At 46.1% G+C, this 22,947-nt stretch overlaps 1 protein-coding gene across 1 annotated transcript in view; it reads left to right on the top strand.

Annotated features, from left to right (window-relative positions):
- Positions 1-4,224: 4,224 nt before the first annotated feature.
- The window catches only part of LOC119957535 (chromaffin granule amine transporter), a 28,870-nt gene continuing 10,147 nt past the window's right edge, over positions 4,225-22,947 (top strand). Inside the window, exons 1-10 of the mRNA XM_038785680.1 lie at positions 4,225-4,357; positions 5,415-5,757; positions 6,633-6,691; positions 7,613-7,696; positions 12,175-12,267; positions 12,839-12,928; positions 14,931-14,974; positions 17,948-18,008; positions 19,039-19,134; positions 19,242-19,320. Of these exons, the coding sequence (XP_038641608.1) occupies positions 4,225-4,357; positions 5,415-5,757; positions 6,633-6,691; positions 7,613-7,696; positions 12,175-12,267; positions 12,839-12,928; positions 14,931-14,974; positions 17,948-18,008; positions 19,039-19,134; positions 19,242-19,320 (1,082 nt within the window). The remainder of the gene's footprint in view (positions 4,358-5,414; positions 5,758-6,632; positions 6,692-7,612; positions 7,697-12,174; positions 12,268-12,838; positions 12,929-14,930; positions 14,975-17,947; positions 18,009-19,038; positions 19,135-19,241; positions 19,321-22,947) is intronic.

Here is a 22,947-nt window from a genome sequence, read left to right as displayed (position 1 = left end):
ACAGAGTGATGAGAACCCAGTTGTTTCAGAGTCTACAGATACAAATCCAAGGACCCTTGGTATATCAATTATAGCAAGGATGTAGACACACAGCTTTCACACACAAATTCAATTGATCATTCTGCAGCTGCTGCCCATGTGTGTCTTCCGAATCACTGGACAATGGGATGGGAGTATGAGTACCACAGTTCAGGCATAGCTTTACCTTACTCATGTCTAGCAGTTAGTAGAGAAGTAAATACAAATATATGCTTGCCGGTATTATAATGCATACGTGCCTTGTTTATGATTGGTAATTGTATTTATATGTAATACATTAGGTAATCCTAATTGTTAGTTGTGGATGAACACAGATAACTTTTAAACAAATGTATTCTTTTCATTGGTGTGAATTGATTACTTGGGAAATACACTAAAGTATAATTGCTCTATATTTTCTATAAGCAGGGAGCTGGCAAGCCACCTAGTAGATGCTTAGCGCTCCTGCTATAACTGGCATAAAGTTCTTGAACTAAAACTCTAACTGTCGTCTTGTCAATAAGAGAGTGAGGAACACTTTGGACGCAATCTACAGCATGCTGCACCTGAAAAGCAGTGAACCGCAGTGCAATGTGACCAGTAACTGCTGGGAGACTTTGCTCCCGGGATCTACCCGGCTTGCCACGCCTCGTCAGATCTAACGTGATCTCGCGAGACATCGCGATGTGAAACCTGCACATTGTGGGCTGGATCACTTTTTGGTAAATCTGCACATGAGAGCGAGACAGCTAGTCTCATTCTAATATGCAGTTCCCTGAGATAACCAAGGCGTTGGGATCTATCCCCTCCACCTTGGAGTCCTCAGGCGAGCGCCTTTCAGTACTGGTTTCCACAAATGGGGACCAGATGGAACAGCACTCGTGAGGATCTCCCAGGGGATTAGAGGCCCCCAGGTGCATGTCCTCTGGGCGGGGTGGCACACTGGCACAACTGGAATGTAAAAACCTTGAGATACGTTGGTGAAAGAAAAAAGTAAAACAAAGGTAAAAACAATATGTCTGGTTAACAAAAGCCACATAAAACATTTCTGGTTGGTCAAGCAAAACATGATCACCATGAGGCTGAAAACGATTGAGGAGATGGAGAGGTGAACTGAATAAGAGACAGGATTAAAGAGGTCCTACGAGTCAGATACACACATTTGAGAATTCTAGAGAAGAAGATAAGAACAAACGAGGCAAGAAACAAGAGGGAGCGGGAGAGAAAGACAGAGAGGAAGAGCTAGAAGACAAAAAGCTGCACGGGAATTCACCGTGCACACCTTTTCCCTTCATAAAACGGGAAGAATATATATAGTTCGACTGTGAATCACATGAAGGGATTCTTGTTGGGTTATCTGACACGTGGCTGGAGATCTCTTCAGCTCTTTCTCATCAGTCAAAAGGCTTCAAGCTGCTGTTCCATTCAACTGAGGGAAAGTGGAAAGAAGGGAAGGGAGGGGAAGTATAATATCAGCCCCAAAGCTGAAGGACTCTCAGCTCAAAGATAACCAGATTGGAAAGATATGAGAAAGAGCAGTATGGTTGGAATGAGTGTGAATGACTTCAGACAATCAAGACAAGAGATGCAAATAGTGAAAATGTATGTTACATCAGATGCTTCATCTCAAATTACCTGCAGTGGGAATATTTAGTGACAGGAAATTATTCAAAGACAATGTGATGTTGATTCTGCTATTAATGCTGGCCAAGATAAAGATTATTAGGCACTGGGCAAACCCACAGTTAATAATTGATAGATCATCACTAACAGTAATCAAGGCAAACTGGATCAGGTTTGCATCATTTTGCCAGCTGTCGAAGATTACAAGTTTGCCTGTTTTTAAATGTGGTCTAGAGTATGTTTGGCTGCACCCTGATGGACCCAGTCAGACCTCTTATTGTGAACCAAAATGTTGTGTCCTTAACATCCTTACCACTATACATGCAGTGTGTCAGTTGTGTATCATTCACTCTTTCTTTCTTCTGTCTTATTCAATTGTTATTTTCCATAAAACATACATTCCTTGGAAAACTGTGTGAATTAATAAAGAGTACTTTAAGTTTTCAACAGCCGTCTGCTCTGGATGCTTCATCCCTCAAAGAGCCTGAATAAGGAGACAAGTTGCAAAGATTTGAACAAGGATTATCTTGAGCAAACAAAATCACAGCAATGTTAAATGTTCTGTTCAAATGAAGCCTGGTACCTGATTCATTTCCTCCCCATCTGACGAAAGGAAGCAGCAGCTTTGTAGGCTATGTTTTGTTTCAAATCCTTTGTCACATTCTGCTCATAAAACATTTCTCTTTCACCTGCAGCTGAAACTGTACACAGTATAGTGGAGTGGACAACAAGCTGTAACTGCAGGGTCGCAGCAGAGTACGTTGTGGAGGAGGTAAGCCATAATTGTTAAATGGTGCAAGTACAGCTTTGCTGCCAATCTTAAGAAAGATAAAAGAAAAATGTTCACATCTAGGCATGGCAATGGTCAGTTTTAGACTTATCCTGCGCACTCTATTCATGAGGTTCAGGGGTTTTAATGATTATGTTAAAAATTACCCAAAGAGAGTAGAGAGAAACTGTTTCCACAACTAGAGATGTCAGTAACCAGAGGACAGGGCAGCACAGTGGCACAGTGCTTAGCACTGCTGCCTCACAGCACCAGGGACCCGATTTCAATTCTGGCCTTGGACGACTGTCTGTGTGGAGCCTGCGTGAGTTTCTTCCAGGTGCTCCGGATTCCTCCCATAGTCCAATGAGCATGGTTAGGTGGATTGGCCATGCTAAATTTACCCCCAGGGTCCAAAGGTGATGTTATGGGAATAGGGTGGGGGAGCGGGCCTCAATGGGGTGCTCTTTCAGAGGGTCGGCACAGACTCGATGGGCCCAATGGTATTCTTCTGCACTTTAGGGATTCTACCATTCTTCTATGAGGACACAGATTTAAGAAAATTGCCAAACAACCAGGGGGAAGATGCTTTTACACAGCGAGTTGGTATCATCTGGAATGCACTGTCTGAAAGAGTGGTGGAAACAGATTCAGTAGTCATTTTCAAAAGTGAATTGGATAAATACTGGTAAAGGTAAAAATTGCAGCATTTTGGAGGAGTAGAGAAGCGGGATGAATTGGCCAGCTCTTTCAAAGAGCGGTCACAGGCATGATGGACCTCATTCTGTGCTCTAAGATTCCACAATTCTATACTTCTTCTTTAGCTTTCAATTTTGCAAACAGGTATGCTATGAAGTCGGTTTGTTAATTTTTTCATGTCTATATTTGTGTTCTCCAATATTCTGATCCTCATTTTGATTTTGTTTGTCTCCCTTTTGTTTGTTTTTTGACAAATTTACCTCAATATTAATCCGTCTAATTTATCAGTTCTACAATATGTGTGAGAGGTGGCAAGGGGTCACACAGGGCACCAGGTGGATCTGCTTCCCTGAAACCTTGGCCATCCCAAATCATATTAAAGGAATGGAATTTATTTCAGGAAAACATCCTGAAATCCCAATGGCGGTGAGGTGAGCCGAGTTCCCACTAAAGGCTTGCAAATTAACAAGGTCTCAAACTGGACATGTCTGAGACCATTTAAGCAGCTTCCCTGAGTCCACAGCTGACATGGATTGTCACTCACCTGGCTTCACATTCATGAAGCAGGGGCTGAATTGAACATTCAGCTCCTCACTTATTAAGTCTTTGGACATGGAGAGCAAAGATCACATCAGATTATTTCAGTATCGTCACTATGTCAGCTTGGCTCAGTTGGTTTTGCTCTTGCCGATGTCTTTAGGCTTGAAGTCCAGGCTCCTCCTACTGTACTTCGCTACCTACAACATTGATTCCGTTTGTGCAAAACAGCACAAGAGTAATCAATCCACAGGAAGGGGCAAACTCTCCCCATTTTGGCTGTGCCAATGCAAATAAAACACAAAATATTTTGATAATTATTTGAATACCCGGATTGGAATGATGGGTTCTGACTAAAAAGGTAGACCTGTATCCCACACAACCTGAATCTGTACACAGATTTCCACCAGGTGTAGGAGCTGACGGGTCTCTGCTTGGAAAGATTACTTGAATTGTCAGAAGACCCATCAGGGGTGTGCGCTAATTAAAGGTATTGATTAGGGGCCGAGGTTGGGGTTACCTGCTTGTGATGAGCAATGTGTTGAGTTGTTTCAGGCTGACAAGAGAGCTACTCGCCCAGAATGAAAATACTGACATGTGCAAAGGAGTGCGGAGCATGGCAATATCTGAAGAAGGCAAGACAGTCCAGGACAATGGTGTTGGTTATTGTTTGGTTGGCACTCTTTCTGGACTTTACCCTGTTAACTGTTGTTGGTAAGTTGAAGTTGAGTGTCATCTGGAGTGTGCAGTTTACAAATAACATTCTGGCCATCAGGGAGAATAACACTGAAGGGCAGAGATTTTAGAAGAATGGCACCCCCAAGCTTTCCATGTACTGAGGGACCAAATCTCTCACTGAGTATCTCACACACTGAGGGGTTGAGGTCCGCACACTACAATGAACAGTAAACTGTAGCTCTGCTTCCTCCCCCTCAATTTCTGCTTGCCTCTTGCTCCACAGTTCCAATCAGGTGGACAGCTAAGCAATCTGCTCCCCAGCCCCCCACAGTGGTTGTTCTGAACCATATAAGGAGGTTCAGCTTGACATGTTTTATGTTTTTTCTTGAAAGATGTTTCTTGCTTTATTGGCTCAGTATCTACCTGACGAACATGCACGCGGGAAGAAAATATGTTTGAAATCCACAGTTTCCCTGCCTGTGGGACAGCATGTTCACAAAACATTGCTTTACATGGGTGGTACGGTGACACAGTGGTTACCACCGCTGCCTCACAGCGCCAGCGACTCGGGTTCAATTCCGGCCTTTGGTGACTGTGTAGAGTTTACACGTTATCCTCGTATCTGCGTGAGTTTCCTCCGGGTGCTCCGGTTTCCTCCCACAGTCCAAAGATGTGCAGCTTAGGTGTATTGGCCATGATCAATATGCAGGGTTATGGGGGGGGTTATGGACCGAGGTAGATTGCTCTTTCGGCGGGTTGGTGCATACTTGATGGACTAAATGACCTCTTTCTGAACTGTATGGATGCCAAAGAAATTATTCAGCATCCCCCCACCCTTGTCTTGTGTCTAAAGTTATGTGGTTATGTGGAGAGATGGTACCTTTCATTATGTCCAGTGGTAAGTGTCTCCAAATTATAACTCTCAGTTATTACAAAGAGCCATTGCCTTTGGGATGTTCGGTAACTTCAGAGAGCTCAACTATAATCCCACAGACCATCACCCAAGTCTAAAATGGCCCACATCTTTTCACTCTTCACATAAGGGGAATTTAATAACCGGTCAACAATAATGTTCCTTTTTTTTCTGTTTCAGTACCAATCATCCCCAGTTTCTTATACAATCAACATATGGCGGAAATGAATAACTCAGCAGCACTGAAACACCCTCAAGCATTGCCCTCCACTGCCTTCCCTGACAGTGCATATTCTACTGATGGCCAATTTATGACTCAGAACACTACAAGAACTGAAGGGTTTGAATGGAGAAATACAACAGAAGCTCCCATTGTAGGTTTGAAGACAACCGCTGCAAGCGTCAATTGCAGCAAAAATGATACATTTTTATCAGATGAAAACATTCGTGTCGGCTTGTTATTTGCTTCAAAAGCAATTGTGCAGCTCTTAGTGAATCCATTGGTTGGGCCATTGACCAGCAGGTAAGTGAGAAAGTCTTTGCACCAGTCGTAACTGGGTATATTTATTTAGATTGCGCACTAAGCTACACAGATCACCAGAGTACCTTGCGTGCTGTTGTGCTTGAATATGTTGTGCCAAGGATCTCAAATTCGGTTGAGCTCTCAGTTTCCGACACAACAGATCACCAGTCACGGCCTAAAGCGGCACAGAACCTGTGGCTGAATCCTGTCTCCAGGCAGCCACAACTAAAAGGGCAGTGCCCAATGTTGGAATGTGCCTCCTACTTGGCTGGGAGAATGGTGCATGTCGTAGCGAGGCCCAGCAGGATCACAAGAATTCTCTTTCTGAATAACTCTGGTATGCAACACATTGTCTCACCGAGAATTTCCCATCCAGTTAAGTTGTCTAAGATTTCAGTTTGTGTCACCTTTTTGTTGACTAATTCCAGGCTGGAGGAGGAATGAAAATCAAAGTGTTTTAGCTTCTCCTCAAGCTGCAAAGGCAGCTGAAAACCAGAGGAATAAATGAACTGGAAAACAAAAAGCCAGGATTGAAATCACTTCATTCTCTTTTACCAGCTTAAATCCCCCATACTAGTTCATCTCCAGAATTTTTATCATGTGAATCGATCTTCTTTGGAGGGTCTACAATTGAAACATGACAGTCACAGGAAATTCTTTGTCTTCATGTTAAAAGATGCAATGAGAACATTCAGCCAAGGCTATGAAGAAGAGTCACACTGACTTGGAATGTTAACTCTGTTTCTCTCTCCGCTGATGCTGCCAGATCTGCTGAGTTTATCCAGCCTTTTCTGTTTTTATTTCAGCCATGTGGATACTCCTGGATATAAGGGCTCTCATCACTCTTCATATAAACTGTATTTTCTTCCTTTCAGGATTGGATATGACATTCCTATGTTCACTGGTTTTGTGATACTGTTTACGTCAACAATAAGTGAGTAGAGTTTTCATTGTACAATATTACATTAGAAATTATGGATGGAACGGGTGGCGTAGAGGTTAGCACTGCTGCCTCACAGCGTTTAGGGCCCGGGTTCGAGCTCGGCCCCGGGTCACTGTCCGTGTGGAGTTTGCGCATTCTCTTCGTGTCTCTGTGGGTTTCACTCCCACAACCCAAAGATGTGCAGGGTAGGTGGATTGGCCATGCTAACTTGCCCCTTAAGTGGAAATTTAAAAACAAAAAAAACAAAGAAATTATATATGGAACACTGAAGGATGTGTCACCTTTTAATGTCTTTTTAAAAATAAATTCATAGTACCCAATTCTTTTTTTCCCAATTAAGGGGCAATTTAGCGTGGCCAATCCATCTACTCTGCACATCTTTTTGGGTTGTGGGGGTGAGACCCACGCAGACACGGGGAGAACGTGCAAACTCCACACGGACAGTGACCCAGAGCCGGGATCGAACTCAGGTCCTCGCTGCCGTGAGGCAGCAGTGCTAACCACTGCGCCACCATGCCGCCCCGCGTGTGCATATCCTATAACTCACTTTCAGGAAGCATTTGAAAAGGTGCCGGAGAAGAGACTTGTGACCCACATGTAAGGTTGTGAGATGAAGGAGAATGTTGTGAACTGGCTGATAAATTGAATAAGAAATTGAGCAATTGGAGCAGTTTCCAGAGCTGTATGAGCAGAGCTTCTGATTTAATAAATAGTTAAGTTGATTAAAAGAACAGGGGAGCGTGGAGGATTTGGGATACAAAAGTATGATGCATATATTCTCCTCATGAGCGATAATGAATAAACTGTGTCACTCCGTGATGTGGATGAATATGCTTTCTTTGGAAAGCAAAGTCACATTCTTCCTCTTCCCATTGACTTCATTTTAATTTAATTCCTCCCTCTTGTTGACAGTGTATGCTTATGCGAACACCTACACCGTGCTATTCATTGCTCGAGCATTACAAGGAGTTGGCTCATCGTGTTCCACAGTATCAGGTATTTCTTTTTGCCATCGAGAATTCCCAGGTGAAGGGTGAAATGCAAGCCATGAGTAATCGAGAAAAAAGAGGGGTAGGTTAGAGAGTAGTAATTGGGTGGGGGATTACAGGAAGAAGGAATGGTTGAGGGAAATTTCGGACTTTGAGGTCTCGGGAAAGAGTAAATTAGAGTGTAAGACTGTATAATAAGCCTGGATCTCAACACAATGGGTAGAATGATACAGTATTGAAGTTGGCCATTAGCTCATTGTGTCTGAGGCAGCTGTCCAATTAATCCCACTCCTTTCCAATTCATAATAATAATCTTTATTATTGTCACAAGTAGGCTTACATTAACACTGCAATGAAGTTACTGTGAAAATCCCCTAGTCGCCACATTCCGGCGCCTGTTCGGGTACACAGAGGGAGAATTCAGAATGTCCAATTCACCTAACATGCACGTCTCTCGGGACTTGTGGGAGGAAACCGGAGTCCCCGGAGGAAACCCACGCAGACACGGGGAGAGCGCGCAGACTCCACACAGACAGTCCCTGGCGCTGTGCAGCAACATTGCTAACCACTGTGCTGCTGTGCCACCCAATTAATCCCTTGATGTTTCCTCACGGTCCTGCAAATTTTTCCATTTCAGATATTTATCCAGTTACCTTTTGAAAGTTATGATTGAGTCAGCTTCCACCACGATAGGGAACAGGAATAGGTTATGTAGGATGCTGTATTTGGGAACAGAGCGGACACAAGAGGAAACTTCAAAGGAGCATTTGGCATAGTTGTGGAAATATAGTTGTGAATGGCCAAGAGAGAAAGAGAACTGACTAAAGGATTACCACAGGTGATGTTTGCTTGTATCTGTCCAAGAATGTGAGTCAGATGGTTAAAGGGTGTCCCAGACTTGGGAGCAGTATTGAAATCTTGGGCTTTACGGAGAGACATGGGGCGGAATTCTCCGCTCTCGGGAACAATCGGGAGGGCCATCGTGAAATCGGCCGAGTTTCATGATGGCCTCGGAGGCCGTTCCTCGCCCCCTATTCTCCCCTCCCGGCGGGGCTAGGAGCGGCGCTCCGTAACTCTCGGCCGCGGGGGCGTCACGCCAAGAATGACGCGGCCGGCGTGCCTAATGACGTCAGCCGCGCATGCGCAGGTTAGCTGACGTCATGAAACTGACGGCACAAACCCGCGCATGCACGGTGGCCGTCTTTCCCCTCAGCCGCCCCGCAAGACGTGGCGGCTTGATCTTGTGGGGCGGCGGAGGGGAAATAGTGCGTCCAACCCGCTTGCGGCCGCTGTGCGCATGCGCAACAGCACAGTCTGTACAGCAGGACCCCGCCGGCAGCCAGAGCTGCGGGACGCAAGCCGGGACCCTGCTAGTCTCCTGGAAAATGGGGAATCACCCCGAACTTTCGAGGAAAAAGTCCGGATTCTCACCCGTTTTCCGGCGGGCATGGGGACTTAGGCCCAAAAGGGAGAATCTCACCCAAGGTATCTGAAGAATCTGAATCTTTAGAAAGTGTTGAAAGAAGTTTTTTATTGCTGACTACATTGTAATTGGAGTTTAGAAGGTTAAGAGGAGATCTAATAGAAACTTACAAGATAATACATGGCTTAGAAAGGGTGGACGCAAAGAAACTGTTTCCGTTAGGCGAGGAGACGAGGACCCGTGGGCACAGCCTTAGAATTAGAGGGGGTAAATTCAGAACAGAAATGCGGAGACATTTCTTCAGCCAGAGAGTGGTGGGCCTGTGGAATTCATTGCCGCGGAGTGCAGTGGAGGCCGGGACGCTAAATGGCTTCAAGGCAGAGATAGATAAATTCTTGATGTCGCGAGGAATTAAGGGCTATGGGGAGAATGCTGGTAGGTGGAGTTGAAATGCCCATCAGCCATGATTGAATGGCGGAGTGGACTCGATGGGCCGAATGGCCTTACTTCCACTCCTATGTCTTATGGTCTTATGGTCTTATGGTCTTAATTCAAGAAGAAGATTTCAAGTGTTAACGGCATGCAACAAAGTAAGTTGATGCCTGCAGGATTTCCTTGTGAGTGACAGAATGGACAGGGTGAAATGTTGAGTAAACAAGAAACTGAAATGGAACAGAGTGGATGTGAGGGCAGAGCCATGGGGAACGACGAAGATGAAGTAAAAAATAAGTTAGAGGATGAGCCATCAACTATCCATGGATATCCAATTACAGGGAGATTCAGAGAGCTAGGAACATAACTTTGGAGTGAGGCAAAAGTTAGAAGGTCCAGATTCATCAACATTTTCATGAGCAGTACTCTGTATGTGAAAAACTGAAGCAAGATGATCACCGGTGAAACACAAAGTCTGAACTGTACTGACAATCTCTCACTTAAAGGTGATGGGAGGGAATCAATGTCAGCAAAACTAAGGAGCTGGTCAGTGACTTCAGGAAGCAAAGTATCAAACACATCCCTGTCTGCAATGGTGCCAAGGTGGAGATGGTTGACAGCTTCAAATTCCAAAATGTACACATCACCAACAATCTGTCCTAGTCCACCTACGTCGATACTACAACCAAGAAAGCACAACAGCGCCTATACTTCCTCAGGAAACTAAGGAAATTCAGCATGTCCACATTGACTCACCAATTTTTTACAGATGCATCTTAGTATCATAGAATTTACAGTACAGAAGGAGGCCATTCGGCCCATCGAGTCTGCACCGGCTCCTAGAAAGAGCACCCTACCCAAGGTCAACACCTCCACCCTATCCCCATAACCCAGTAACCCCACCCAACACTAAGGGCAATTTTGGACACTAAGGGCAATTTATCATGGCCAATCCACCTAACCTGCACATCTTTGGACTGTGGGAGGAAACCGGAGGACCCGGAGGAAACCCACGCACACACGGGGAGGACGTGCAGACTCCGCACAGACAGTGACCCAGCCGGGAATCGAACCTGGGACCCTGGAGCTGTGAAGCGATTGTGCTATCCACAATGCTACCGTGCTGCCCGGATGCTTAGGAAGCATCCTATCTGGTTACATTATAGCCTGGTATGGAAACTGCTTGGCCCAAGACCGCAAGAAACTACAGAGAGTTGTAAACACCACTCAGTCCATCAGACGAACCTGCCTCCCATCCACTGACCCTGTCTGCACCTCCCGTTGCCTGGGGAAAGCAGGCAGAATTATCAAAGGCCCCTCCCACCCAGCTTACTCACTCTTCCAGCTTCTTCCATGCGACAGAAGATACAAAAGTCTGAGAACACGCACAAATAGATTCAAAAAACAGCTTCTTTCCCGCTGTTACCAGTCTCCTGAGTGGCTCTCTTATGGATTGAACTGATCTATCTACACATCTTCTCTACAGTTGTCACACTATATTCAGTATGCATCACCCGGGACGGGATTCTCCCATCCCATGGCAGAGTGTCCACGCCGTCGTAAATGGGCCGCTGCCAGGAGTAATTCTGGCCCCTACAGGGGACCAGCACGGCACTGGAGAGGTTCACACCACTCCAGCTGCCGATCCCGGCGTGAACTGTGAGCTGTGGGATCCGCGCATGCGCAGCAGCGCCGGCGCAAACGCGAGCATGCACGGTGGCCTCCTTCAACACACCGGCCCCACGCAACATGGCGCAGGAGTACAGGGGTCAGCGCGTCGGAAAAGAGGCCGGGGGACAGAGAGGCCGGACTGCCAATCAGTGGGCCCCCGATCGCGGGCCAGGCCATTTCGGAGGCCCTCCCCAGTGAGCCCCCTCCCCACCCCCCCTCCCCCACAGGCCGCCACCCAACCCTTGCAGACAAAGTTCCCGCCAGCTCCCTATTCTCTGAAGTACCAATGTGAAGACAAAGGGACAGTGGTTACTCAAGAGACCAGTCTTCCAAATAGGGTAAATAAGGACATTTCCAACAAGGAAAAATAGAATAAAAACAGGAAATGTTGGGAAAGTTCAGCAGGTTTGGCAGCATCTGTGGGGAGAGCAATGGAGTGAACACTGCGAGTCTGCATTACTCTTCTTCAGAGCTGGAGAAATTGAGTTGGAATTGGAAGAATGTGGTTGCTGTTCAGGGAGGGTCTGAAAGTACACATCTTATAGGTGATGGGAGGGACTCAATAGGACTGGTGTCTGGAGAGTGTGGGATCAATAAGAAGGGCTGAACAAAATGGAAGAATGACGAGGAGGGTATGTCCTTCACAACTGCCTACTTCTGCAAATGTTAACTGCAGTGAATTTCGGAGAGGATTAATAAACTCAAATTATGAAGAGTAATCAAATAGATCAAACCACTCAACATTGAAATATTGGACTCCTAATGGAGGCTCATTATATATTAAGAAGTTTTAAAGTATGACAGCGAAGTGGTAACAGATTCAGTGAAATTCTCAGCAACAATCAAGTGGGCAAGCAGATTGAGAAAGATGCCCAGATGAGTGCTAAATTTGAGGTGTCACTTTCGGTTTTCTCTTTCAAATTTAATGATTGTTGGTCTAATGGTTTCTTCCTTTGCAGGTCTGGGAATGTTAGCCAATCAATACACAGACGACAATGAAAGAGGCAAATACATGGGGATAGCGCTGGGAGGCGTAGCTTTGGGGGTTCTCAGTAAGTAATTTGGACTTTGCACTTCAATCGAACCATGTACTGCTGTACTTATGCGAAAAAAACCCACAAAATGTTCCAGCTTCCATTGGCTCTGATTGACTTTTAATGATGCTCAGGAGAAAGGCACGACCTCGATCCACCTGTTGCGATACTGCCCAGAATTCTCCGGCTGTTCGCTGGTAGCAGGATTCTCTGTTCCCACCGGAAGTACATACCCACCAGGTTTCCAGGTGGCGTGGGGTGGCTTTAATGGGAAATCCCACTGACGAGTGGCAGGAGTAGAGAATCCTCCCACCAGCGACCAGGGCGCCAAATTCTCCATCCTCACTCGCAGCAATTGTGGAGTGGACTTTCAACGGAGAATCCAGCCCACTGTTCTGAACAAAAGTGTTGAAGCAGAGAGGAGAAACCACCTTGGTTCACTTCTCATTCATTTGCCAAGCGTTAATTCTCAGGAGCACGGACAGGGCAACACACAAGACTGAATAACGTTTTGTTGGTCAACTGATGTTTATGGCTGGTACTTCATATATTTAGTATGGATTAATTCCAATGATTTCATTGCTTGCAGTCGGAGCACCGTTTGGAAGTGTGATGTATCAATTTGCAGGAAAGTCATCTCCCTTTCTAATTTTGGCAGCCCTGGTTTTAGTTGACGGAGGTGAGTAAAATTTTGTTAAAGATTTGGGGCGGCACCTGCTGCCTCACGGCACTGAGGACCCGGGTTCGATCCCGGCCCCGGGTGGCTGTCCGTGTGGAGATTGTCCATTCTCCCCGTGTCTGCGTGGGTCTCACCCCCACAACCCAAAGATGTGCAGCGCGGTAGATGGATTCTCCGCACCCCCCATCCCACCTCGCCTTCTGCAGATTTACCGATTGAAGGGGACAGCGAGATAGCTTACTCTCACAACTGTCTCTGGCAGATTTTCTCTCACAGTGTGAAAGGGTCTGATCTCCATCCGAGGGCCTTCTCAATGCCATGGCTGGGGTGGAAACTCACTGATCCTGGTCAATTGTATCACAGAGTGTCTACTCAGAAATCTCTTGTGAGAGTGACCAATAATGGTAGGGGATTACATCAGTACACATGTGGTATGGGAGAAACAAGAATCACATTTGGCAATCACATTACGTTAACAATTTGCCTCCACATCAGGTGGAGGCAGGAACCCCCCAGGCGAGCAGCAGTCGGAAGGCTGCTGGATCCCTGAACGCAGCTGGGTCCCAGCCTGATGCTAAGCCTCTGGAACATGGTTACCCGGAGCAGATGCAGACGTTTGGGAGCGCTCGGGACATTCAGAAGGAGATGTCAGCAAAACTCCAGCAGGTCCATAGCCGCTTTGAGGTGTCCCAGAGGCTATGGGTGCAGGAAATGGCACCGGCAATGGCGCTGCTGCCTCCCACAGTGTTCAAGTACAGTGTCCAGGCATCAAGGTGTGATTGGGATGGAGGCAATAACTCTCATCACATGCTTCATGGCCCGCCCAGCCACGGGAATCCACTTGGGTTGTGTGAAAGGCTCTCCAAACCACGATTGCCAATTCCCTATTAGCAACAGACTTCAGCCCCGTGGCCAGAGTCCTCGGCAGTCGGATGGGGGGGTAATGATTGGTCAGTGGGACAGACGGGTAGGGACAAGGGTCGCCGTTGGAATGGGTAAACATGATGCATGGTGGTGTCACGAGCAGTTGTCCCTCCCAGCACCTTGACCCCCCCCCCCCCCCAACCCTCCCATGGTGGCCCACCCCTGAGAAGGGTCCCCAACCCCCACCCGAGGGTTCCCCACTCCCCACCGGGCACTGAGGTGGCAAGCCCCGGACTCTATACGTGTGAGCAAAGATAGCTACTCCCCTCTCTTCCTCGGCTGCTTGCAGCGCCAGTTGATGTATGGCTGTGTCTATTCGGAACCCTGGATATCCGTTATCCCTTCTCAGTTCCCAAATAACAGACGTCAAGTCTGTGCTTTTTGGCGAAGTCCACTGGAACTTTATTTTCTCAGCTGTAATGCCCGCTGGTAAACTTCATATGTCAATACAAAATTAGGTCAGATTGATTGTCTTTGGCGAATACAGTAGTTGAGTTTTCATTCAATTACAAATCGTGGTAATTCTTCAAATCGTAATACACAGTATAAAATGACTGAGTGATTTAAAGAAAGATGGCGATTTAGCAAAAGCACAGAAGCCCTTCCGCCAGCTTTCCAATTTTCAAAAGGAATACTAATTGGTGCCAGCGTGACTACCTGCTGGTACTGCTGAATGTCGGGAGGCCGTTGGATATGGGGTGGCTGTTGTTAATTGTATGGAAATGGGGGATTAAGTGGTGATAATTGGGTTCTCGCCACTCTATGGCAAGATCCCGATTTTGCCTAAGGGAGCCGGCCGGTTGCATCGCAAACTGTTTGGCCATCTGGCGCAGTTCTTGCTTCCGGCCTCTCCCACTATTCACCGGCCTCGTGTCACTCGAGTGAGAGCGTTACAAGGCCAGAGAATCGCCCTCTCAATTTCATCACCAGAGAAATAAAATGAGAGAACCCTAATCAGATGGGATAATGCATCTCGCACCAGGCAAAATCAATCAACAATACATTTTAACTAAAAACCGTCTTAAATATCTTGACCAACTTGCTTTAGTTGTTAAATTTCTGCCCTTACTTTCCCTAGTTCTCCAGCTCTGCATTCTTCAGCCCACTATGGTTGTTACAGAAGTAAGTAACCAGCCTTTTCTCTGTTCATGAGCAATTTACAATTCTGTAGAGCTGCTCATAACAAAACCTTACATTCATATATCACCTGGAAATGATTAAAACGTCCCAAAGTTCTTCACAGGAGAGTTACCAGACAAGATTCAACACCAAGCTGCCGAAAGAAATATTCACACATTGGTCAAAGGGATGAGTTTTAAGCAGTGTCTTACATCCATAGAAAACCTGCAGTGCAGAAGGAGGCCATTCAGCCCATTGAATCCATACCCACCGTCCAAATAAGCACTCTACCTAGGTCCCCCACCCCCCTAACCCTGTAACCCTGCATATTGATTATGGCCAATCCACCTAATCTGCATATCTCAAGGAGAAGAAGAGGGGCAGAGAGGTTTAGGGAGGAAATTCCAGAGTTTATGGCCTGTAGAGCTGAAGGCACAGCTGCCAATGATGGGGTAAAGGAAAACGCCAATGCATAAGAAGGTAGAATTGGAGGAACACAGAGTTCAAAGGGATTATAGAGATAGATTGGGAAAAGCCAGGGAGAGACAATAACACAAGGATAAGAATTAATAATCTGAGCTGGATCAGTAGATTCGTCAAAGACCGCAAGCGTGGATGGGTGTCACATTAATTGATCATCTGAGTGATCTTAATAAGAAAGGAAAAGGTGAGCGCCACAAACAAGAAAAGGAAAATAACTGAGGGGGAAGAGTCTGAAGGTCGGAAGGATTTTGAAGGCTGTGAAGGTGATGAAAGAGTAAGCATTAAAAAGTAATTTTGAAAGACCATTCTAGTGGGCAGGATTTGTGGAAGAAAGAAAGTGGAAATGGCAGAGAAACAAAACCTTGAACAGAAGTGAAATGGATGGGCAACAAGGTGGCAGATGGAGGATAATGTAGAGATGCGTAAAGTTATTCACTTTGGTCATATGAATGGAAAAGTAAGGCATTTTAAAAGGTGCAAAAGTTGTAAGTGTTGATGTTCAAAGAGATTGGGGTGTGCTTTTACAAGGAAGATAAAAAGTTAACACAGAGGTGCAGAAAACAATTCAGAAAGCAATTGGCACGTTGGCCATTTTTTGCAAAGGTATTGGAGGGCGAGAATAAAGACATCTTGCTACAGCTGTGCAGGTTTTTGACCACATCTGACCTTATACTCTCCAGCATTTAGAAGAATGAGAGGCAATCGCATTGAAAACTGCCGAATTCTGAGGAGATTTGAAAAGGTTGATGCTGAGAGAGTGTTTTTGTCGGTTAGGGTCACAGGTCACAGTCTCAGGATAAGGGGCTAAACATTTAGCACTGAGTTGAGGAGAAATGACTTTGCTCAAAGGGTTGTGAATCTTTGTAATTCCCCAGAGGGTTGCAGATGCTCCATTATTCACAGACTGATCTCTCATTTTCTGTCTGTTCTCCTCAAACAACTGTCTGACATCCTGAATTGGAAAGATATCTGAGTAGTAGAGTTGAAATTGAACTGACGGGGCAGCACGGTGGCGCAGTGGGTTAGCCCTGCAGCCTCATGGCACTGAGGTCCCAGGTTAGATCCCGGCTCTGGGTCACTGTCCGCGTGGAGTTTGCACATTCTCCCCGTGTTTGCATGGGTTTCGCCCCCACAACCCAAAAGATGTGCAGGCTAGGTGGATTGGCCACGCTAAATTGCCCCTTAATTGGAAAAAATGAATTAGGTATTCTAAATTTAAAAAAAAAAGAAATTGAACTGAGGAGGTCAAAGAACAAAGACAAGTACAGCACTGGTACAGGCCCTTCAGTCCTCCAAGCCTGCGCCCACCATGCTGCCCATCTAACCGAAAACATTCTATACTTTCGGGGTCCGTATCCCTCTACTAAAATCTTCTACACTTCCTGGGTCCGTATCCCTCCTTTCCCATCCTATTCATGTATTTGTCAAGACACCCCTTAAACATCTATCGTCCCTGCTTTCACCAATTCCTCCGGCTGCAAGTTCCATGCATCCACTACTCTCTGTGTAAAAAAACTTCCCTTGCACATCTTCTCTAAACTTTGCCCCTCGCACCTTCAACCTATATCCCTTAGTAATTGACTCTTCCACCCTGGGAAAATGGTTCTGACTATCCACTCTGTCCAAGCCCCTCATAATTTTGTAGACTTCTATCAGGTTCAACCTCAACCTCCATCGTTCCAGTGAGAACAAACCGAGTTTATCCAACCTCTCCTCATAGATAATGCCTTCCATCCCAGGCAACATCCTGGTAAACCTCTTCTTTAAAACCTCCACATCCTTCTGATAGTGTGGCAACCAGAATTGAACACTATAGTTCAATTTTTTGCCCAACTAAGGTTCTATAGAGCTGCATCATGACTTGACAATTTATATACTCGGTACCCCAGCCGATGATGAAAATATGCCCTATGCCTTCTTGACTACCTTCCCCACATGCGTTGCCACTTTCAATGACCTGTGGACCTTTACACCCAGATCCCTCTACCTGTCAATACTCTTAAGGGTTCGGCCATTTACTGTATATTTCCCACCTGCATTAGACCTTCCAAAATTCATTTCCTCACATTTGTCCGGATTAAACTCCATCTGCCATCTCTCCGCCCAAGTCTCCAACCGATCAATATCCTGCTGGATCCTTTTGACAGTCCTCGCTATCCGCAATTCCACTAACCTTTGTGTCGTCCGCAAACATGTGAATCAGACCAGTCACATTTTCCTCCAAATCATTTATATTCATCCAATTCTATTTTAGAACTGATTAACAGTTTCATTGAAAGATACTTTTATGATTTCAACAAGAAATCCATTATTTCAGCCTTCGGACTTGCTGTCACCTCTTAATGTTTGTTTTTCATTGTAAACAATTAACTACATTGGCACCTGGGTCTCATTTATCAGAATTCAAACTTGCCCCTCATGCTGAATTTCTTCAATGGCCTAAGGACTTTTTGGCAGCTTGCCTCACTACTGCCTCTTTTAATTTGGTTACAGTGTCAGAAAGGAGCATCCCTACTTGAACTGTTACGAGACCCCTACATTTTGGTCGTTGCCGGTAAGCGAGTACATTATATCAGGCGGAGTTGATGTCATCTTCAGAGTTACGACAAATATTTGCTTGACTGTCAATTGTGTATTGGGGAGCTTGGTTTTGAAGATGCTCTGCATAATCCCTCATTGGCTAACATATCACAAATATTCATGAGTTTGTAAGGCAGTAAGGGGGTTTTTTATATCTGTGCCTCAGACCATGTGCATTTTCAAATCTATTCTTTCACGGGACGTTAGCATTGCCATCCCTAATCACCCTTGAACTGAGTGACTTGCTGGGCTATTTCGGAGGGCAGTTAAAGAGTTAACCACACTGGTGTGGGTCTGGGGTCACATGTAGGCCAGACCGAGTAAGGACGGCAGATTTTCCTCCCCAAAGGCATTACTGAACCAGATACTTTTAGTTTCGTAGTTACCTTTGTGTCGTCCGCAGACTAGCTTTCAAATCCAGATTTATTAATTGATTTCAGATTCCACCAGCTGCAGTGGTGGGATTTGAACCCATGTGCCCAGAGCATTAGTCTGGGCCTCTGGTTTACAAGTCCAATGATGTTACCAGTAAGCCACCAACTCCCCACTGAAGGTTTGTCCTTCAAGGAAGTTTCAGAGAATGTGGCACAACAGAATTGATCAAGTAAAGTGTATGATTGTCCAGTGGTCAATGCTACTGGAACGACTAATCCAAAGAGTGTTGGTTCAAATGGACACAAAAAACTGGCAGGTTGTCTTAAAAATCTGACTGGTTCACTGTTACCTTGAGAGAAGGAGACCTTGTGCCCTTAACTGGTCTAGTCTGAAGGTGACCAATGCTGCTGACTTTTAACTGCCCTCCCAGTAGACGTTCAAGCAGAGGGTCCACCTGCACCATCTCAGAGTATCAACGGGTGCACACTAAGAGCTGGCCTTTCTCGTGACTCCCATGTACCAGGAATGGCTTTTTTTTTTAAGTAAGAAAGGAATACAGAGTAACTCAAATAAGCATTTTAGGTCAGTCTATGTACGAATTAATAGGTGGGAATATTATTTCTTTCAAGGGAGCCTGTGCTTTGCAAATATGGCCGTCGCTATGCTGGAGCAGGCACTGCCCCTGTGGATGTTAAAGACTATGTGTGTTCCTCAACTGTACCTGGGTATGTTAATACAATCATCAAGTTATAACCATTGTGTCTGTGTGAGACTGAGGCACAGTCAGCTTGCTCCCTTGTTTCCTTACCTGCTGTCTGTTCTCTTCTGGTAGGTTTGGCCTTCCTGCCATCAACTATTAGCTACCTGCTGTGCACAAATATCTTTGGTATTGTTGCCAACAAACTCGGAAGGTAGGAGCAATGTGGGAGATGGTAATCAACCAGCCCACAGTCAAAACTCAATAATTCTTTACAGTGTGATATTTAAGAAACAAAAACATAAGATAACTCCTATAAGATTTACACCCACATTAGATGAAGTTACCAAAGTTGGCACCAGAATGCCTGCTTTGTCTGACCTCTGTCACACACCAATGTGACTGACTCTCTGCCTTCAGGTTCACTGCAACAACCAGCAACCTACAGTTATTCAACAGCTTTTAACGCAAATAACCATTCCAAAAGGGAAATAGATTCAGAGCTAGGGAAGAAATTAGGAGATGCGACCCAGAGCTGAAGAAATGCGGCAAAAACAGACATCTTGCATGAGGCAGCTTCGGTCGAACCTCGCAAGAGCCTTGTTCAGAGAGGGAGCCTTGTTCAATTAATGGCAATCCATTGCGGTGGATTGAGAGTTGGCTGAATGTATGCAAGCAGAAAGTCGCAGTTGATCAGGATCTGCTTGAATACCAGTGACCAGACCTGTCTCTTGCGCTGGGAATCTTTCTGTTTGTTGATTTTATTGATAATCTAAGATGTTTGGGGAATGATCCATAAGTTTGTGGATGATACTGAGAATTTGAACCATAAAAGATGCTTGAAAATGACAAGCTGATCTTTATCTGTGAGATAAATGGGCTCCGGTTTGGCAGGTGAAGTTTAATTTAGAAAAGTATGGTACTGCTCACTGACAGATTTCAGAGATTTCATAGAATTTACAGTGCAGAAGGAGGCCATTCGGCCCATCAAGTCTGCACCGGCTCCTGGAAAGAGCAACCTACCCAAGCCCACACCTCCACCCTATCCCCAGAACCCAGTAACCCCACTCAACACTAAGGGCAATTTTGGACACTGAGGGCAATTTATCATGGCCAATCCACCTAACCTGCACATCTTTGGACTGTGGGTGGAAACCGGAGCACCCGGAGGAAACCCACGCACACACGGGGAGGATGTGCAGACTCCACACAGACAGTGACCCAAGCCGGGAATCGAACCTGGAACCCTGGAGCTGTGAAACAATTGTGCTATCCACCATGCTACCATGCTGCCCGGATAAAATACTGAATATATTTACTCTTGGAAGGAACAGAATTAAAGACTGTGGTGAAAGGGTGTTTTCACATATCTTTCGGGTAAGGTTCAGAAACAACGTGTGAAGCTATAGCTCGTAGGCGGCAGAAAGAATGTAGGTTGATGGAGTAGAGCAGGGGTGGGCAAACTTTTCCGTGCAAGGGCCACATTCAGAAATTCACAATTCACAAAGGGCCGCATAGTATATTAAGTAAAATAATTACTTCACCCGGTTATGATTCTGGGCGCCTCATATAGAACATAGAACAGTACAGCACAGAACAGGCCCTTCGGCCCTCGACGTTGTGCCGAGCAATGATCACCCAACTCAAGTCAACATATCCACCCTATACCAGTAAGTAACCCAACAGCCCCCCCCCATTAACCTTAAAAAAAATTTAAAAAAAAAAAAAAAAAAAATTTTTTTTTAATTTTTTTTTTTTAATGACTTGGTGGGCCGCAGAAATACCTTTGGCGGGCCGCATGCGGCCCGCGGGCCGTAGTTTGCCCACCCCTGGAGTAGAGCGTCAAAAGAATACTTAACTGAGCAATTTGATGAGTCAGGGAATTTGTGGCAGTGAGGAGAAGAGGTGCTGTTCGGATTTTTTACAAGGCAAGGAACAATCCAAGACAGGCAGAGAGATCTGGGGTCGGATTCTCCAGTCGGCGACGCCAAAATCGCGTTTGGCGATCGGCCGGAGAATTCCCGTTTCCGACAAAATCGGGGACGGCGCCCCTTTCGCAATGCTCCTCGCCCTCCAAAGCGACGTACTCTGAGGCCCACCCCTCAATGTTCCATTCCCTACCGGCCGAGTTCCCGACGGTACGGATCTCTCATGGTATTACCTGTCGTGAACTCGCCGTGGCGGCTGCGGACTCAGTTGGGAGGGGGACCGATCCGCGGGCAGGGGAACTTTGGCAGGAGCTGGGGGCACTGTTGTCCGGGGCTCTTGAGCCGACCAAAGAGGGGGGGGGGCACTCTTTTGCAGGCCGCCGCCATGCACATGCACAGCCACAGAGACGCGACAATTCTCCATGCCCTATCGGCAGCAAGAGCCGGATGCTCGACGCTGCCTTCCTGCTAGCCCCCAGCCAAACGGAGGATCGGTGGCCATTTTGCGCCAGATGTTCAGTCGGAAAAGCCCACCGTTCCCACATTGCCTGAAAATCGGAGAATCCAGCCACTGAGATCTTAAGTCATCAATAAAATGATTGAGACGTTGGCAGGTGAGATACAATTTTTTTTCTCCAAACTGGGGCAGTTGTTTAAACTAGGACCAAGGATATAAACTTGAAACCCTAATTAATAGATAGAATACAATACAGATGACAGGGCAGATGATGCGTCGCAGCGGTATTATGCGAGAACTAGCTGGACAGCAACTACATCTGCAGTATCCGCACATGAGGAACTTAGGATCAGTGTTAATGAGCTGGGACCTGAGCTTCAGACTTAGCTGGGAAGATGAGCAAAGTGATCACATCGCTGTGGTGCACGAGCAGGATGTGAACAGCAAGGGGTTGAAGTAAAAAGCAGAACTACAATGGCAACAACCTGTGAACTACTCCCTGGGCCATGAGAAAATTGGCGTTGAGTAAATAAGGGTAAATAAGATCGGAGAGTTTAATGCGCAGCTCAAAGATTATTGTGGGAGGACTGGGGTTCAATTCACGGGGCTCTGGAGCCAGGACTGGGGAAACACGGATCTGTTCAACTGGGACGGACTTCATTTGAACTGTGATGTGACCAGTGTTCTAGCAAATAAAATACGTCAGGTTTTAAACAAAATAGTTCAGGTGAGGGGAAGTTTAGAAAGTTAATGAGAAAGGACAAGGTCATAATGCAGGGTAACGATATGGGTAATAATAACCATAGTGTGACAGGAATGAACAGTGCATATAATAATAATCACTTATTGTCACAAGTAGTCTTCAATGAAGTTACTGTGAAAAGCCCCAAGTCGCCACATTCCGGCGCCTGTTCGGGGAGGCTGATATGGGAAATTTAACCAGCAAATAGGGTCAGGAGGGGAAATTAGTATAAGTACAGGCTTAAAGGTTCTTCATCTGTGTGCAGCATTTGTAACGAGACAGATGAATTGGTAGCACAGAATACATAAAATACAAATATAGGGCGGGATTCTCCAATAATGGGGATATGTTCCCATGCCGGTGTGAAAGCTGGCACCAACCACTCGTGCGTCAACGGCCCCCGAAAGTGAGGAATTCTTCCCCTTCCAGGGGACTAGTTTGACGCCGGAGTGGTTCCTTCAGCTCCAGCTGGCAGCATGCTCAGAACGGCGGGCGTATTTCTGCGCATGTACAGAATGTCCAGCGTATTTCTGCGCATGCGCGGGGGTTCCATTCTCTGCGCTGGCCCCTGGGCAATATGGCAGAATCCTACAGGGGCCCGGCGTGAAGTAAAGTAGGCCCCCACGGAACCAGCCCGCCCGCCGAGGTAGGCCCCGATCGCGTGTCAGGCCACCGCGGGGGTTGCGGGGTCAGATCCCCCCCCCCCAGGAAGGC

The sequence above is a fragment of the Scyliorhinus canicula genome, chromosome 26, assembly GCF_902713615.1.
Source record: "Scyliorhinus canicula chromosome 26, sScyCan1.1, whole genome shotgun sequence".
Classification (NCBI taxonomy): domain Eukaryota; kingdom Metazoa; phylum Chordata; class Chondrichthyes; order Carcharhiniformes; family Scyliorhinidae; genus Scyliorhinus; species Scyliorhinus canicula.
The sequence above is the reverse complement of the archived record's forward strand: the minus strand, read 5'-3'. Positions and strand labels throughout refer to the sequence as shown.